The sequence below is a fragment of the Leptonychotes weddellii genome, chromosome 14 (assembly GCF_054177405.1).
Source record: "Leptonychotes weddellii isolate Sample4059 chromosome 14, ASM5417740v2, whole genome shotgun sequence".
Taxonomy (NCBI): domain Eukaryota; kingdom Metazoa; phylum Chordata; class Mammalia; order Carnivora; family Phocidae; genus Leptonychotes; species Leptonychotes weddellii.
Window position 1 is genome coordinate 12,561,418 of NC_138382.1, and position 18,223 is coordinate 12,579,640.

Here is an 18,223-nt window from a genome sequence, read left to right on the forward strand (position 1 = left end):
CCAGAGGCTCTAACAGGTGGATACAGGAGGAAACCAGGAGAGAGGGTTTGGGCAGTAAATGGGCTTACCAGGATTTTATTACTGCCCTTGATAGCTCTCTCATGTTCAGTTTGGTGAAATACTATTTGTAGGTGGATAGAGGAAGACAGAAACCAGAGTAGTCTGTGATACTCATTTTCCTTTATAGTTCTTGGCCTGCCTAAAAGCAATTCTAAAGCAATAAGAGAATATAAATGGCCAAGAAAAAAATAAGAAAGTTACTAAAGTGATATTATTCATTTACAGCTTTTCTTAATTTTTCTGCATACTGTAACCACTCAATTATTTGGCATGTATCATTAAATAAGAGATTTTTAGAGACAGGAGTGCCTTTAGAGCTCTTCCATCCCATGTTTCACATTATAAAATGAGGGAAACTGAGTCACAGAAGCATGTCCAGGGTCTTATAGCTATTGAGGGGCTCCTAATCTAGTACTCTTTCTATGCCCAGTGTCACATCAGTAATTTTGCTGCATTGATTTCCAACAACATTCTCAGTGATTGTTTCCAGAACATAGACTGACTCCCTTCAATGCCATAGCTATCTCAATGGGGAGAAGGAGTTGAAACATATCCCATTTTCACCTTTCATAAAAGACACACAATTTGCAAATTAGCAAATAGAATGGTAGGTTCAATATTTACTCTTGCCCAAGTTTTTTACTTGGTCCTCTGAACTGTGACCTCATAGAGGTGCCCACCCTGTATTATAAGATGATCTAACTGGACAGCACAGTATTCTATCTATCATGGCATCATGGACGAAATCATTAACTGAATATCCTTGAGATCCCAAAAGACAGAATTCTGCACTTCCGAAGAGCCCAGAGATGCCAGGAGGAAAAGACATGTTTCAGGCCTGAGGCAGAGATAACAAGTGCCTGGACAGTCTAATTAAGCCATGGGTTAGTTTGTTGCATCTAAAAAGGTTAATGGGCCAGCGTAGCTAAGCAATTCCATATAGATATAGGGGAAGAGAAGCAGAAAAAGATTTATAGAACACTGTGAAAGAGATGCAAGCATGACCTCTTGTGGTAGAGGAGTTTATATGATGTGAAGGGTCCGAAAACCTTTGAGGTGGAGGTGGGGAGGTGAGTCTCCTGTTGGAAACTTGGGACTTCTCTCTGGACACCCCTCTCCTGCAAAGTATCTCTCTGGAGTTCAGTGCTCTGCCGTTTGTAAACATGTGTCATAACTTGCGGCGCCTGGGTGGCTCAATCAGTAAAGCGTCTGCCTTTGGCTCAGGTCATGATCCCAGGGTCCTGGGATCGAGCCCCACGTCAGGCTCCCTGCTCAGCGGGTAGTCTGCTTCTCCCTCTGCACCAACTTGTGCTTGCACTCTCTCTCTCAAATAAATAAATAAAATCTTTTAAAAAACCCCACACGTCATAACTCATCAAAATTCCCTTTAATAAATAGTAGACAAATGCCATTTGATAGGTGCCAGGTTGGCCAGTCTTATGGCTTCTCAAAGTCACAGTTTACAAGGCACCATATTTTTGATCCTTTTATTGAGTACCTCCTGGTGGGTCTTACTAATCTGGAGGAAAACATATTTTGTTAAAATAGTAAGAAATAGGGAGATTGTCTAATAGGTATGCTACGAATTGAATTGGCACATATGGTATTATTTGAAGCAGTAGAATTGGAAGAACAGGTTTAGGTCAGGAAGAAGAGGATGTCTTTGTTGGCAAATACTTGGAGACACAAGAATGATGTATGAATGATAAAGAGAAAAATATTACAGCTTTGATATTCTTGTACGTGAGAGAGAGGGAGGAGCTGAGGTGGTATTTGGAAGCAGCTTGAGTTGATAGCAGAGGGTGAGATCATTCGGGTAAAGATTTGAGTTGTGAATAAAGGGAAATGCACTCAGTTTTCCAGCTTGTGAACATCTTTTACATTGCGTGTGGTTAAATGGTGAGTGAACTTTGCCTCCCCTTTTTTTTTTTTTTTAAGATTTTATTTATTTATTCATGAGAGACAGAGAGAGAGAGAGAGGCAGAGGCAGAGGGAGAAGCAGGATCCCTGCGGAGCAGGGAGCCCGATGCGGGGCTTGATCCCAGGACCCTGGGATCATGACCTGAGCCGAAGGCAGACGCTTAACCGACTGAGCCACCCAGGCGCCCCTGCCTCCCCTTTCTGACGGTCATCATAGATGTTGGTGGGATGAAGCCCTAGAAGGGACAGAAGAGAAGAGTTAACACCTATCATGTGTTAAGTAGGCACATACATTAAATTTCATCTTCATAACAACCCTTCAGAATGAAGATCAATAATCCTCTTATGGGGCGCCTGGGTGGTTCAGTTGGTTGGGCATTAGACTCTTGATTTCTGCTGAAGTCATGATCTTGGGGTCCCAGGATGGGCCCCTCATTGGGCTCCACACTCAGCACAGAGTCTGCTTGTCCCTCTCCCTGTGCTCCTATTGCACACCCCCCCAGCTCTCTCTCTCACAAATAAATAAATAAAATCTTTAAAAAATAATCTTTTTATTTTTTAAATTATTTTGAAGATTTTATTTATTTTTTTGAAAGAGAGAAAGCATGTGCACAAGCTGGGGGAGGGGTAAAGAGAGAGGCTCCCCGCTGAGCAGGGAGCCCGACACAGGGCTCCATCCCAGGACCCCAGGATCATGACCTGAGCTGAAGGCAGATGCTTAACTAATTGAGCCACCCAGGAGCCCCAATAATCTTTTTATAGTTGAGGGAATTGGGACTCTGAGAGGTCGGTCAGTTTGCCAAACACAGAACAGGTAATTAGAGGAGGTACTGAAACTCAAAGTAAAATGGGGCTGATTTTAATGTCACATTGTTCGTTTACTTCTAACACACCCCAAGCTGATTCCTTCTGCCCTGCCCACATGTGCCATATATCACCCCTGAAGTCTGTCCTCCGAGGAAACTGTTGCAGACACTCTGAATGTTTTCAAACAGCAGTTCCACTCCTGATTTTATCGGCAGCAACAGTTCTTCTAAATAATAATCTTCCAGAGCGACAGTGTCTCCTCACAGACATATGTCAGTTCTCTTAAGTTCCTTCATCTCTTATTGTACTGGCCACATTTAGAAGAGATATTTTTGTGATATACATATGGAACAACATTTTTTTTAAGGGATATTTCAGTAGTTCAACTGCATCTTTATTTTCAGAGAGTACCCCCTTTGTTACTGAGGTATAATTGACATACAACATTATATTAGTTTCAGGTGTACAGCATAATGATTCAGTATTTGTATATATTGTGAAATGATCACCACAGTAAGACTGGTTAACATCTGTCAACACACATAGCTACAGAATTCTTTTTCTTGTGATGAGAACTTTTAAGATTTACTGTCTTAGCAGTTTTCAAATATGCAGGACAGAATTAGTAACTGTAGTCTCCATGTTGTACATTGCATCCCCATGACTTGTTTATTTTATAGATGGAAATCTGTACATTTTTACTTCCTTCACTCATTGTGCCCATCCCCCACCTCCTGCCTCTGGCAACCACTAGTCTGTTCTCTATATCTATGAGCTTGTTTTTTTCTTTTTCTTTTTCTTTTTCTTTAAGATTCTACATACAAGTGAGATTATACATTCTTTGTCTTTCTCTGTCTGACTTATTTTACTTAGCATAATGCCCAGGGTCCTTCCATACTGTTGCAAATGGCAAGATTTCCTTCCCTTTTATGGCTGAACAATATTGCATTATATATAATATGTATATATATTATATATATACACACTCCACGTTTTCTTTATCCATTCATCCATTGACAGACACTTAGGTTGCTTCCGTATCTTGGCTATTGTAAATAATGCTGCAGTGACATGGGGATACAAATATCTTTTCAAGTTACTTTTTCATTTTCTTCAGAAAAATACCCAGCCATGGAATTACTGGACCATACGATATTTTTATTTTTAATTTTTTGAGGAACCTCTATACCATTTTCTGTAGTGACTATACCAATTTACATTGCCACCACCAGGGCCCAGAGTTCTTCTTTGAAGGGGCAAATACCCTTCATTTTAGGTTTCCTAAGAAATGGACATCAAGACAATATTAGGTGCAGGATATGTTTTGGAGGAAAATACCTACAAATGAGGAAGGGGAGAGGGAGCATGAGTAGGTGGGGAGAGTCTCCAGTTAACAAAGCCAGCCTGATTCCTGTGAAGGGAGAGAAGGGGGGAAGATTAAGTAGGAAGAGTCTCAGTCTGCAGTACAGTTCTGGAAAAAGTCTTGGCCAGGCTGATGGTGCGTCTCCAAGCAAAGTATGTCCATTAGAGAAATCCCATATCACTGGCTCTAGTATTTCTTATCATTCTGGATCAGGGGCCCCCAGGAAGGATGTGGTCTCAGGACGAGCACATTTTGTTCCATGCTGGTTGATCCAAAGTGGTGGCATCTGGAGGCCGTCTCCTGAACACTATCTGAGCAGCACACCTGTATGGCTGCTTTAGGGGTCTGTTGGCTCTTAAAACGTGAGCTTGGTTCCTCTACTTTGGATCAGAACTGTTACTGCTGTGCTGTGCTGCTCTTAGTTTCAACAAGCTTCAAATACACCAACATAACGTCTTTGTTTCTGCCATCGTCTCAGCCTCACCTAGGGCTGGCTCAGCAGAGACTGAATGCCTAGATGATAAACAATCTTTTGGTGAGGGCAAACGTATGACCCCGAGCCAGACTGCTAAGCCTCTTGGGGACAAAGCTAAGCCTGTAGATTATCACGTCCACCCAGACATATGGCTCTTCCCTGGAATAGAGATCCTACGAATGGAAGGGGTAGGGATCCTCTCTTCTGTATCTGAGGTGAGACTCCTTAGAAGACTTCACTGAACAGAGTGGGTGCTGCTCAGGCGTGTGGTGCTGGGATTGACAGCATCCAAAGGCTATTCATCCCTGGCTCCCATATTTGCTTTACTTTCTCAATGTTCAGTACAGGTAGCTTTGGTTTAATAAGCTCATTAGGTTTGATTAAGAGAAGCGGCATCTCAAATTCTGCTCTCACTCATAGGCCTCTTAATCTGCTACTCCTGGACTTCTTTACACATGTCTATAGCTTGTGATAGAAGAGATCCCTGGGTCTGCTTTTAGCTTTCCTGGTATCTTTTTATTCTGTAGACTTGGGACACTGATCCCTTAGGGTCTTCATTTCTATCAGTGCTTTCTTTAATTCAGCAACCACTTCCAGTTTTCACCATCTCCCTCAAGTGGCACCTGGCCAAACCAAAGTGGACCTTTCTTTTTGCCAAAATTTGGGATGCCTATGATCCTGATGTCATACTTGTGACATGAAGACAGCATCCCTTCTTTGGATGTGATCACCTAACCAAATCTTCTTTTCATTAATTTAGTGAACACTTATTGAACATTTGCCAGATGCCAGGTAGCGTGGCAGGCACTAAGCAAAGGTGAGCAAAACCCAACTAGGTCTCTGCCCTCAGAAATTCAAAGTCTAGTAGAGTAATCAAATAATCACAAAAATAAACATAACTATGACTGTGCCAAGTACTACAGAAGAAAGGTAAACAGTATTAAGAGAACATGTAGCAGAGATCCTGACCTGGTTTGCAGCCTAAGAGAGGGAGGTAGAGGAGAGCAGAAATTTTTCTGAGAAAGTAAGATTTGAATCGGGCTCTGAGGAGTCAGTATCAGCTCCCAATTTGGGAGAGGGGAGAGGCATTCTAGAAAACGAGGATAGCAAGTCAAAGGACCGGTCCTGGGAGAAGGTTGCCCTACTCAAGGAACTGACTGGAGGTTAGTGAAACTAGATGAAGAGGCATCGGGGTGGATGGCCTTACAGAGGTATCAAGACGTGTGGGACCCTCTAGAATCTAGGCCATGATAATTTATTTTTTCTCAGAGCAGTTGAAAGTAATTCAGGCAAGTGGTGGATGAGTAGTGGCATTATCAAAGTTGGAAATTAAAAAGGTCAACAGAACAGAGAGGAGGAAATTGAATGTGAGGACACCAAGGAAGAATCTATCAATATGTGAGAGTATCACGTGTCGATAAATATCAGAAAGTGGAGAGACTAAGATTTTTTGGAAGAGCTCGATTTGCCTGGTAGGAATTTGCTGATATGTAAATATTAGTTGCCAACCTCATAGATAAAAGGCTGAGCCATCGAGTCAGATTAGAACTTCACAGTCTATTAAGTTATCCCATAATACAAACAAATGGCACCAGATTTTGAGTCTGATACCTCTGCTATGACAATAGATTATTTAAAGTTACAAACACTTGAAAACAATTCTGTAAAAACTCTATCCCATGTTCCAGCATCATGTATCTCCAGTAGATATTATTTACTTATACATTGTACTTGAAATTAATTACATTCATTGATCTTAAATGTTTGAAATAAAATATATGCTGCTCATATAGGATTGAAATTTTCTGAACTTCATTTTTTTCAAATAGTTTATTTTCTCTACTTTTTTTTTTTTTTTTGTATTTTCATTTGTTCAAAAACTCTTTTTAAGATAGATAAAATAAGGTAAGGTAATTCCCAGTACAGGCTGTGTCCATATAACCAGATACATCTCTCTTCATATATGAATTTATGATGCTTCATTTTTCATTACTTTAAAGAACTAGTAGGCAGATTTAGAAGACCAGAAGTCAATTGAACAACAAAGCCCCGTAAGATAATGCTTTTAATCTCTACCTTGTGAAACAAAAGACCATTTTTCCATTTGGGAAGAAACTATATGTAGAAGCTCATTTTATAGCACTGAGAATTTCTTATTTTCTAAGAGTTTTAGGCAATTAGACAGTAGAAAAAATTAAGGAGTTTTGGCAGTATTAGTATCTCTCAGACACTTTCTTGGTGTTTTGATTCATTAAATCCCAACATAAAATTGTTATCATCATGTTACTGTCTTGAATGATTTACTCTCTTCTATTAAAATGGGGAGCAGAGAGAAGAAAAACAGAAAAAGGTGGTTTAGACGATAATTTGAAAGAGCTTAATCTCACTGAGGATTGCTAATGACCACCAGAAGCAATTTTTCTGTTCATTTAGTCATTCCACAAGCATAAATTGAATGTGAGATGCTGGGAATACAAAGATAACTAATATATTTTCCCTGCCCACAGAGACCTTTTGGTTTAATTGGATGTGCAAACAAACAATTGTCTTATGATGTGACAATCTCAAGCTAACAGATACATGTCCTAGGCACATGGAGGCATAAGGGAGGGAGGATTCTGTGTGACACTTTACTGGAGTTCCATTTATTGGAGACCTGAGAGGACCCAGTAAAGCAATAACTCTATTTTCCATCTGAGTTCTGAATAATTTGTTTGAAAGGGGAGGCAGATGGGCACCAACACTTCACATTCATTACTACTGGGGGCCAAATGGGAGAAATAATCTGAGACTCTTAGCCAAATGGTCCTGCTGATATGGGACTCCAAATTAGTCCATCTTATCCTGGGAAAGTTTATTTCGTACAGGAAGAAAGTTATATTTGGGCTAGGCAAGTACAGCTAATTCATTCAAAAGTATGGATCTGAGAAGTCACTCTACCTTCCCTGGGAGGTAGTGAGTAGAGGGATAGTGAGGGCCTGGGGAATGTTTCATGAGGTGGAGCTCTGTGCATCTGAAGGAAATGACCATTTCCCCGTAACAAGTAGCTCGGGTCTAGAGGTCAGTAAAGGCTTTACAGAGGTTGTTTGAACTGGTTTTAAAGGAAGAGTAGCAATAAACTAGACTCTGAAATGGGGAGGATAGCTGGGAACAACGTTCCAAGCAGAAGAACCTGCACACACCAAGGCATGGAGGCAGGAAATGGTGTCATGCACTCAATACCCATGAGTGATTCAGCAGAGCTGGTGTTTAGGGAAAGAGTGGCATACTTAAAGATGAGTGTGTCATACAAAAAGGGATCTAATCAAGGAGGACAATTTCATTCCTTTTGCTAAGGAGTCAGACTTTATTCTATAGGCAGTGGAGAGCACAAAGTTTTGAAGAAGGATGGAAATGTGGTCAGGTACCCTTTAGAAGGTTCTTTGTGAATATGAGATGGACTTGGTTGGACTTGGTGTAAGATGGAGGAAGAGAGGCCTGTGAATGGCAGTGGTGTACACAGAAGAGATCAGTGTCACATATGATCGTGAGGCAGAAACTACAGGATTCAGCTAGTAACTGCATGTGACTTACGGGTGAAATGGGAAGATAATGAAATATCCAGGTTTCTGCTTGAGGTGACAGATAGGTTGGTGATGTCATTCCCTGAGAGAGGAGGAAGAAGTAGGTTTGGGGGAACTTCTTGAGTTCAAGGTTTCTGTGGGATATCCAAGGAAATAAGATGTGTATTGGGCACTGGGCATAGTATCTAGAATTCCCAACATTAGTGTCAGTTGTTGACCATGGCACAGAAAAGACAAATGGAAATACTCTTTACAGAAGCCAGCATAGTTTAAAATGCAGTGTCACATAATGAAAAGAACTCATGGGATTTAGACAGACCTGAGTCTGAATCCTGCCACATACCACCTGTGAGATATTAAGACAACCACTCTGAGCCTCTTAGTTGTCGTGTGTAAAATAGTAGTATTAATACCTATCTAGCAGGCTGGTGTTAAAAAGTGAATGAGGTTGTGTGTGTAAAGCACTAGCACAGTGCCTGGCACGTGGTAGATGTTTAATTAAAATTTCTTTTCTTTGATGCTTATTCATGGGTACTTAAGTTATGAAAATATCCATTTCTTGGAGGGACAAGAAAAGAAGAAGAGGGAGCCCTGACAGAGAGAGCATGGTATCCACAAGCCAGAAAGGGGAACGGGGCACCAGCAATGTGAGTTCTCTGGGAAGGAGGCAGAGACACGAGGGAGCTGATCTATGGATGGGCACTAAAAGCAACTCTCTACTTCATGGCTTTTTGAGGGTGGGAGTTCAGGACTACAGTCCTGTAGACAGGTAGTTAATTCCAACTATGGAAAACTAGAAGTTCTCCAAAGGCTCAGCTCAGTTTCCTCTTTGTAATCTACATGCTGGCTAGCTAAGAGTCTTCCTCTTTGTAATCTAGGGGCTCCCTAGCTAAGAGCCATAGGGTGTCAGTTTCATACTCCCAGATCTGGGCTGTAGCAAAAAAGAAAGGAAATCTTGATGGTGATCAAAGCATGAGGTGGAAACTTGGTGAGTCTGGGTGGAGGGAAGGAAGGTGGCCATGGGCTGGATCTCAGCACGTACACATAGGTGCCAGGCTAGTTGACGTCCTTGTGAAGTTAGTTGAGGTTTGTGTTGAGTGTTGTTAGCCTTCTCACTCCTTGCTTATTTCCGCTTTATCAGATATTAAGTGATGCCATGCCCTATCTTTCATCCAGACTTGCAACTTTCTTTAACGCTAAGGTATAAATGACTGGTAACAATACAGAGAAGGGTAGGAACACACCCCGCGGTGTGGTGCCCCTCTTCCTTCACATGCCCTTAGCAGGCATGGTCAGAATCAGAAATCATATCTTCCTTTCCCACCAGTTTTGACTTCAAGATTTTTTTTTTTTTTTTGTTAATAAAACAGTGGTCTGGCGGTTACTACAAACTGAAAAGAGTTGCTAAGGACACTGAAACTCATTTACCGTCCTAGGGATGGAATGTCTTGTTTCGCAGTGACTCTTTATTTGCCATCATGAGAAACGCCAAAGGGGTGGATTCTAATATAATTTCAGGTGACAGATACTCATGAAGAGGACATTTGGCATGCAGAACATTTTTAGGGGCCTCGGCCATCCGGTATCTTACTCCATCTATGTATCATGTTTGGCAAATAGTCAATTCTCAATAAAAAGTTAGTTAGATAAACAAATACATGAGTTGATTCCTAGCGACATCATCAAAACATTCTCTTTCTTGGGGAAATGTGTCAGTGACTGTGAACTAGACCAGCTGCGGCACTCAAACAGAAATTAGACTCTTAATAGACGATGCGCAAGCATGGAACCCAGAGTTGGACGGGAATATTTCGTGCTCATTTGAAACTTGGCTCTGCCTGTGACTTCTCTGTCACAGATTTCGGGGTGGGAGAATGCTCCCCCAGGGAAAGCCGTGAGCGCTGACATGGAAACTGAATAGAACTTTGGCTAGGCTAGAAGTCATTGCTATTTTAGTCGCTTCCAGATGTCTGCTGTTGGAGTTTTAAGGGAAAGGGAAAGATGTGTGGAGTGTGGGGGGCCCGCGGGGTGGGAGGGGAGGGCTGTTTCAAGTCACCCTTCAATATGCTATGAAGATGGATTGGATAAAGCTTTTTAAAATTGTGTTCTTCAGTGGTGCCCCTTTTATTTACATGCTTGATCGCACATGTCGTAATAGGCAAACTGAAGAAACCTTTGTGAAATCATCAGGATTCCCCCCAAAACGAACCTTTTCACCTTTGGGTTGCCATCTAATATTTATGAAGTGCTAGCCATTGAATGGTGCACACACCAGATGAACCTAACAAGCATACCAGATGCTTGTTATCTATCTACTTTCTCCTTTCATGTTGTTTTGGAGGTGCCTTTTAATCCCGGTGCTGCCATTATGAACTAGAAAATGATGTCAGGTTGTAATGTTTAAGCACGTGGAGATGAGGCCCTCTGAAATCTTCAGAAGGGGTGTTCAGGTCCTTCTCGAGAGGTCCTGGCACCACCATGGATCAGTCCAGGGGGGTAGGTCAAAAGGCCCTGCTGGGTTGGTAGGGTTTCTCGTTTCTTTGTTTCACTGGAAAGGTATGTCATTAGCATGATACAAGGGGTGGAAGGCAAAGCCTGGGAGAAGGAGTAGAGCTTATAGAGTTATGAAATATATGGATTTGAATCAGACAGACGCAGTTCAAGTTCAGACTGTCACTTGCTGGCTATGTGAGCGTGCACAAGTTACTTAAGCTCTCTAAAAATCAGTTTCTTCACCTGCAAAGTAGAAATAAGGCTATTGAGTCTTGCTGGGCGGGGGAATCATGGTAGATAACACCCCGACCTTGTTTAACCAGGTTGTGAGCTAACCAGAAATAAGACAAAACATTAGACAGATGGAGGTCAACATGCCACTTTTATTATTGTTAAAGCTGATATGAAAGAATGTGGCATCTTTCTATGGGCAAGTGAGCTTCACAGCCAGAACTTTCTATGCAGCCGCCCCAGCCCAGGACAAGATGCTCCCTCCAGGGGTAGGGCACAGTGTGTGCTGTCTCAGGAGGGGGAAGAGAGGTGGCCTGCATCATCCCCATTTCTTCTTCCATGCTCTGCTATCAGATAAGGTTCTCCTTCCCACGGACAGCATAAGGAAGCGGGGAGTACCTGGGAGTGTTACAGTTATGGGTCTTGCCCTCATGCAAGGCAGCACCAAGAGTGGAGGAAAACCCACTGCCCCTAACAGGAGCGACTTCAGAGGGTTCTTGTAAGGATTCTGTGAGATGAGAGAACACGTGTGGCAAATGCTAAATGCTCAACAAAATGTACTGATTGATGTTATTGCATTATCACCAAGCACGGGGATAGTGGCAAGGAAATGCGGTGAGGGTCGTTTGCAGGGAAAAATAGAGGAGTTTGGAAAATGATATGTGTTGTACTCATGGGGAAAAATATAAACACTTTAGGATATCTTTAAACCAGACAAGAGGCAAGTGCCTATACTTCCCAGGCTCTCTTATTGTTGCTCTGGGACAGGAAGACCAGCCTGAAGGTTTAGGACACAGTAGAAAGAGACTGGATTTCAAATAGCTGAGAGGAGGCAGAGTCCTTACTAGATGAATGTGAAACAAGAAGATGTCATTGAACTGGGTGAGGGAGATCCTTCCAATGATTATTCTCCTGGGATGATTCCTGGGTCTTGGGCAGTTGACCAATTACTCCCTATGTGGTTTCTTATTTGGGGCATGAGATTAGCCCATGTGCTTCCCCAGTCTGAGGTTTCTACAAGTTCTTTAGCCCCAGAATTTTCTTTGGGGTAGGATTTCTTTTTTATTGAGCTGAAAAAAAAATGCAGACAAGGACAGGTGTGGTGTGGGGAAGCACTTCCATTTTTACCTTCGTCCCACTCATTCCATCCTGACCCTACTCAAAGCCCATGAGCTCTTCTGATTTTTTCTTTCTTTCTTCTGAGATTTTTCCTGCTAATTCATACACAGTATTAAAACATAAACTTGCTGCAAATTTCTAAAGCAATAATTCTTCCAGATCTCTGTTGGCCTCTGTTTTGAGCTAGGCATGATCTCCGTTTAAGGCAATTTTCTAAATTGCTTCTTTTAAATCTTCCTTCTGGGAATTAGCATCCAGGAGATTTTCTCCTCTTCCTCTTCCACCCTGCCTCCCCACTTTTTTAGTAGTGGGCCTTAAAGTCCCTGGCTGTGTATAAATGATGTTAAAGGTAGCCAATTGGGCTTTCTAAGACTCAAGGGTGACTCACTTGATCTCTAGAGGAAGCCTTGCATTGGCAAGTTATTACTGTCTCACTTCACAAAACACAGTAATTTCAAGTTATTGCCAGAGAGAGGAAGTCAGAAGGAAGCCAGGGCAGTGGAAATGTAGTAATATGGAAACATGCTTCAAAGCTGAGAGTGAAAAACAGTGAATTCGAGGAGAGAAAGACGAAGACCATGACAGAGGAAAGAGCATCAGAATATGCCAATGTTCCCCATATAAAGAGGGAGGGGTCCTCAGGAAGCTTTGGGACATGGTAATTCTAATTATCTGGCAGGTAATTTTAAGGAAAGAACACGTAATTGCACAATAAACATGCTTGCTCTGGGAGAATGCTCTAATGGTCTTGATGCGTACAAGGTTGTGCAGATTGGTTCCCATGACCTCTCACCTGCTCTTCACCTTTGCTCAATGTGAGCTGAGACACGGCCTCTGTGGTTGGAGGAGAATCAATCTAATGGTGGTTCAGGTGACTGGAGGTGGAAACTTGCCATGACACTTTGAGGAAGCATGTTTCAGATCCTCCCCAAATGTTAAGCAAGCTCTTAAAATTGTAAATCTAATGACACCATGAAGTGTGTTTTGATGTTTCAATCAATGGGCATTTCACGGTGATGGCTCCACAGCTTGGCAAGCCTATATTTGGTTAAAAATTTGGCCTATTTAGAAGTCCCTGAATTTTGAGTAAACCAAGAGGCTGCCAATCAATGTGGCAGCTGAAACGTTTGCTCTACGAAACAAAAACAATAGGACTCAACTCCCAAGTTTGAAAATTAATGCCATTTTGTTGTTTCTGTTAAAAGTCAATCTTTTTTCTTTGAGTTGCTCTTCATAGCATCTGCTAAGTGGCTATGTTGTTGGATTTTAGGGCTTGGCGCAATATTCTGTCCTCTTTTATGGCTATTATGGCAATAAACGAACAATTGGATGGATGAATTTCAGGCTGCCGCTCTCCTATTTTCTGGTGGGGATCATGTGCATTGGATACAGCTTTCTGGTTGTCCTTAAAGCGTAAGTTTCACTGGTCTCTTGGGAAGCGAGCCATGATATCTGGAATCAAATAGTATAATTAATTTAAGAATTGGATGTAATTTTTATTGTATTTTATATCTAGAGGATACTGAGTCTGTAAGAGATAAAATGTAGTTTTAATACCAACACTAGTGTTAGACTCTGACATTCCCCAAACAAAAGGGTTGAACACAAGCTCAGGCCTTTGGATCATCTCACTGGGTTGCACCCCTACTCTGTGTTTAAGCAGATTTTGAAGATACGCCTTTTTAAACTTCAAGGTATGAATCCATATTGCAAACAAGCCAGGGAAACAGCTGCTGGCCCCTCTTTTTTGTGTGCAGAGAAGTTTGCAAGTTGCAGAATCAGCTCAATAGGCAGAATCTGTTTTTCTCTGCTCATTAAAAAAACAAAACAGAACCAGAGTAGCCACTCAACCAAAAAAAAAAAAAAAAAAAAAAAATCAGCCGTATAAGATAGCGAAAACGAATGGCCCCCAGTGAGACCGTCACGATCAACTGCAGAATCATGGTCTGTCTGGAAGAACATTTATTAGAGCATGGAGAGCATGGAGAAGAATTTCATCAAAGAACTGATGAAGCTGCAGTTCATTTCCCCCCTGCCTGAAATGTATGGGTAACAACCCATTAAAGACAGGGCAGAAACCTGCATGTGGGGCTATGAGTAATCTCCATAATCCATGAGCCAATTCTCTGAGCTAGCTTAGAAGTCTTGAGAGACCTCCATCAGTGTCCTGACCCTTTTATTGGATCATGAACAAGGTGAATTGCCCTTTTGCTTCATCACAGGAAAGAACCTCTGCTTGAGGGTCCAGGTCATCCTCCCCTATCGATTCCTTCATCGTGCTCCTTGCTCAGCAGGGAGCGTGCTTCTCCCTCTCCCACTCCCCCTGCTTGTGCTCTCTCTCTGTCAAATAAATAAATAAAATCTTAAAAAAAAAGAATGTAATACATGCTATTTAGTATAGTATGGCCCTTGCTGTAATTTTTTCCCCCTTGTGTAGTGGGCTTATCCTGTGAGCTTCGAGAGAGTTGCTTCCTACCTCCCTTTCAATCCCCTCCTTCTTCCTGACTTTCATTTTAGCAGAGGCTCCATTACAGTGACCCTGTTGGCTTAGGATTTATGGAGGCACTTATTCGAATAATTGAAAACTGTCACGTGCATCCATAAAATGACCGAATAACCGAGGCAAGAAGTCGAGGCAAAGGAATGAATGCAACAGTCGCTTTCTACAACCTCCCAGCAAAGCAAACGATACGTGGAGGTTGCTTCTCATAGACACAGTGGTTCAAATCTACAGCCTCCTTGAAAAAGGAAGAATTTCCATAGGTAGTTGCATTGTTTTTCCTTCTATGGGTAAGGGCTAGAGCTGTCCATGGAACATTTAATAGGTGTTAGGGCTGTCCCTGAACAGAAGTGTGCTACAATCCCAAGTTTGTCTTCAGGACCTTCCCTTCCTTCTTTTGGCACTCACCTCTCTTTCCAGTCGGTTCCCGCATGCTGGGTGTTCCTGACTTGCTTGCCCAGCTCACGCTCCCTTATCTGGGAGCCACAGCCCCCAATTTTGCCAGGGAAGCTCCATTCAAAACTTCAATCTGTCAAGCATCCATTTTGATTTGAAGCCCTACCCTTTTGCTCAGTGACAGCGCAGAAATGGATGGTGGCATATGAATCAAATAAGTAATTTTCTCCCTCAGTTAAACCAGTGGGAATCTTGGATTTCAACCCCTTTTGACCTACATAAAGGCATTTTATGTGATTCAACATATCTCATACAGTCCTAGCTTGGGCACCAGAGAGAAGTCGGAGAACCTAAGCCCTTGACCTACCTCCGTGGTTAACTCCTGGAAAGTGTCTAGCAAATCACTTCATAATGCTATCCCTTAGCTTCCCCATCTGTAAAAAGAGAATAATATTAACTACCTTGACCTTTTGCTCAGTTGTTGAGAAGGGGCAAATATGATGATACAGGCAAACACCTGATTTCAAAGGGTAAGATGATAGACTGAAATAAGGGATAATTATTTTTGGTGATTTTTCGTAACCCATTAACCCATTTAAAATATATAAACATCTATAAGGAGTGGAGCTAATAGAAGGGGATGTAGGCCACGTCAGGGATGCCTGCCAATTTATAATCTCAGCTTTATGGCATGGTGCTTCTTTCCTTTTTGGTTCCGTATCACTATAATATTCAAAAAACCAAAACCTTATGGGATCATTTTATAATATGTATCATATGAAATTTAATTTTGCTTTTTATAGTGATAAGGGGAAAAGAAAGGAAGTGGAGTGAGTGGAATATAGATCTCAAGCCATTGAAATAAACTTTAAGTAAATGCATTTTAAGCTCTCCAAGCAAAAAAAAAGTATGTGTGTGTGTGTATATATATATACACACACATATATATACATATATATACATACATATACATATATACATATATATACACATACATACATATATATACATATATACACATATATACATATACATATATATACATATACATATATATATACGCACACACATAATATTCAAATCAGTGATTTATATATATTAAAATATATAGATTAGAATATATGTAACCCATTGGCATGAAGGTTGTATAAAAATTTTGCTTTTTGTTCGAGAGTTACAGAGTATGGAGAAATTTCATGCATTCAGTCTGTTCTTTGGGAAGAGATTCTTGAGGCGGGAGTTGGATCTATGCAGGATTTCCTGACCTGCCCTGGGTTAGTTCATTCCTAGCTGCAGGGGGATCTGGAAATAAGCTAAAGCTGCCTAGAACAGTTTAAGAGTGTACACATATTTTTTTTCCTGGGGAGGGACCCATTTGTTTTCATCAGAGTTTTAAAGAGAGCCTTATCCCGCAAAAGGTTAATAAACAAGTATATGATGCTAAGAAAAGTTTAGGAAAATAAATTAAAAATATGTATTTTTATAGGACCAGTTTAGTTGTTAAAATCATCAATGCGTCATAGTCTTTTAATCTTGAAAGGCCTGGAAAATGAACAGTTTAAAAAATTAAAACAAACCCAAAATTTAAAGATAAACTTCTATTTTCTGGTCATAAGAACAAACTTTGTTTGAAAATACATGCTTTCAGGATATTGCTTCTCCAGGCTACCTACAATTGTACTATTTTGCTACTCCCTACCCTCTCCCTTTCTTTGTGTTTCCGGGGGGGGGGGGGGCTGGATTAAACTCCGCATTTTTACAGGATGACCAAAAATATCGGGGATGATGGGGGTGGTGATGACAATACATTCAACTTCAGCTGGAAGGTATTCACAAGCTGGGACTACCTGATTGGCAATCCGGAAACAGCAGACAACAAATTCAACTCTATCACCATGAACTTTAAGGTAAACACATCAACTTCAAGATCTGTGCCTTTGGATTTCTAAGACTAAAATCAGAGCCATTCCATATGGTTTAGCTAGCGAAGTATCCTGACAGAAGAAAGATTAACTCATCATTTCTGCCTACCAGGATCCGGGCAGGGTTCTGATTGTGATTGGAAAATATCTGATGACCCACGACAGCACAATTTCTTCTCTAAATTTGGTAATAAAAATACCGCCATTGGTTTGAAACAGGAGACCATTAGTAATCAGAATTGGATAGTCTAAATAATAGAACAATGCTGACTATTTACAGGAATAAGCTAGCTCAATATTCAAAATGACTCTTAGGTATTATTTTGTAGCTTCAAAAAAAAAAAAAAAAGACTTTATCAGAAGAGAATTTAGAAAGAAGATTGTCCTAGTATTAGATCCATCAGAGTTTGTAAGAATTCTCCCTTCCTTCACTCGTTCTCAGTTGCTGCTGATATCCACCTGGTTTGCGGAATCCCAGATAGAGTATGCATTTTCATTCCTCATTGGATGTTTGCAAGAATATTTTCTGAGTGTGTGCTAGTTTTTGTAGCTCAGATACACTTTTTTTTTTTTCTGTTTTGCTTGAGTACAGGAAGCAATCATAGAGGAAAGAGCAGCCCAAGTGGAAGAAAACGTCCACTTGATCCGATTCCTGAGGTTTCTTGCTAACTTCTTCGTGTTTCTAACACTTGGCGGGAGTGGATACCTCATCTTCTGGGCTGTGAAGCGATCCCAGGAATTTGCACAGCAAGATCCTGACACCCTTGGGTGGTGGGAAAAGAATGAAGTTCGTCTCTGCATGCTTTCTGTGTGCTTAGAACCTGACATTTGAAATTGTGTGGGTTATGCTTCTATGATGCAATGTTAAATAAGGCCACGTTTTACCTATCTTCCCCCACGCTGCCCTGTCACACATTTTCCACTCTCTTCCAGTCTTATTTCCAGATCTTTCTACTGCCTGTCTGTTTTTCATTTTGTGCCTTTATGGTAAAGCTAGAGTTGAAAGATATTGGAACACATATATTCCAACCAGTATATTTAACAGATGTGGTTAATGAGTGTCAGGAGAGGGGGCGGTGTGTTCAGGTCACAGAATCGTGGAGAAGAGTGAGTTAAAACCTGGGAATCTTGATTTCAAGGCCCACACTCCTTCCATGACTCTATGTTTCTTTCTCTATAGATTCTGTGTCTGTCACTGAAAGATCCAGTTGTTGCCCGAATTCTTTGAAGCAGCAATGTTAGAGTCCTTGGTTCCTATGTTTATCTCACCAGAAACATTCAGATCACCTCCTCCACTGTTGGCAAGTCTGGGATTCTCTCTGTCTCTCCCTAGCAGCCTCACTGCACACTTTCCATCTTCTCCTCCCCTTGCCT

At 41.3% G+C, this 18,223-nt stretch overlaps 2 protein-coding genes across 2 annotated transcripts in view; both read left to right on the top strand.

Moving 5' to 3' along the window:
- ANXA1 (annexin A1) overlaps positions 1-18,223 on the top strand; it is a 403,624-nt gene that overhangs the window by 69,567 nt on the left and 315,834 nt on the right. The gene's annotated exons all lie outside the window — the stretch shown is intronic.
- The window catches only part of TMC1 (transmembrane channel like 1), a 118,617-nt gene that overhangs the window by 63,399 nt on the left and 36,995 nt on the right, over positions 1-18,223 (top strand). Inside the window, exons 9-11 of the mRNA XM_081804065.1 lie at positions 13,302-13,444; positions 16,690-16,834; positions 17,442-17,636. Of these exons, the coding sequence (XP_081660191.1) occupies positions 13,302-13,444; positions 16,690-16,834; positions 17,442-17,636 (483 nt within the window). The remainder of the gene's footprint in view (positions 1-13,301; positions 13,445-16,689; positions 16,835-17,441; positions 17,637-18,223) is intronic.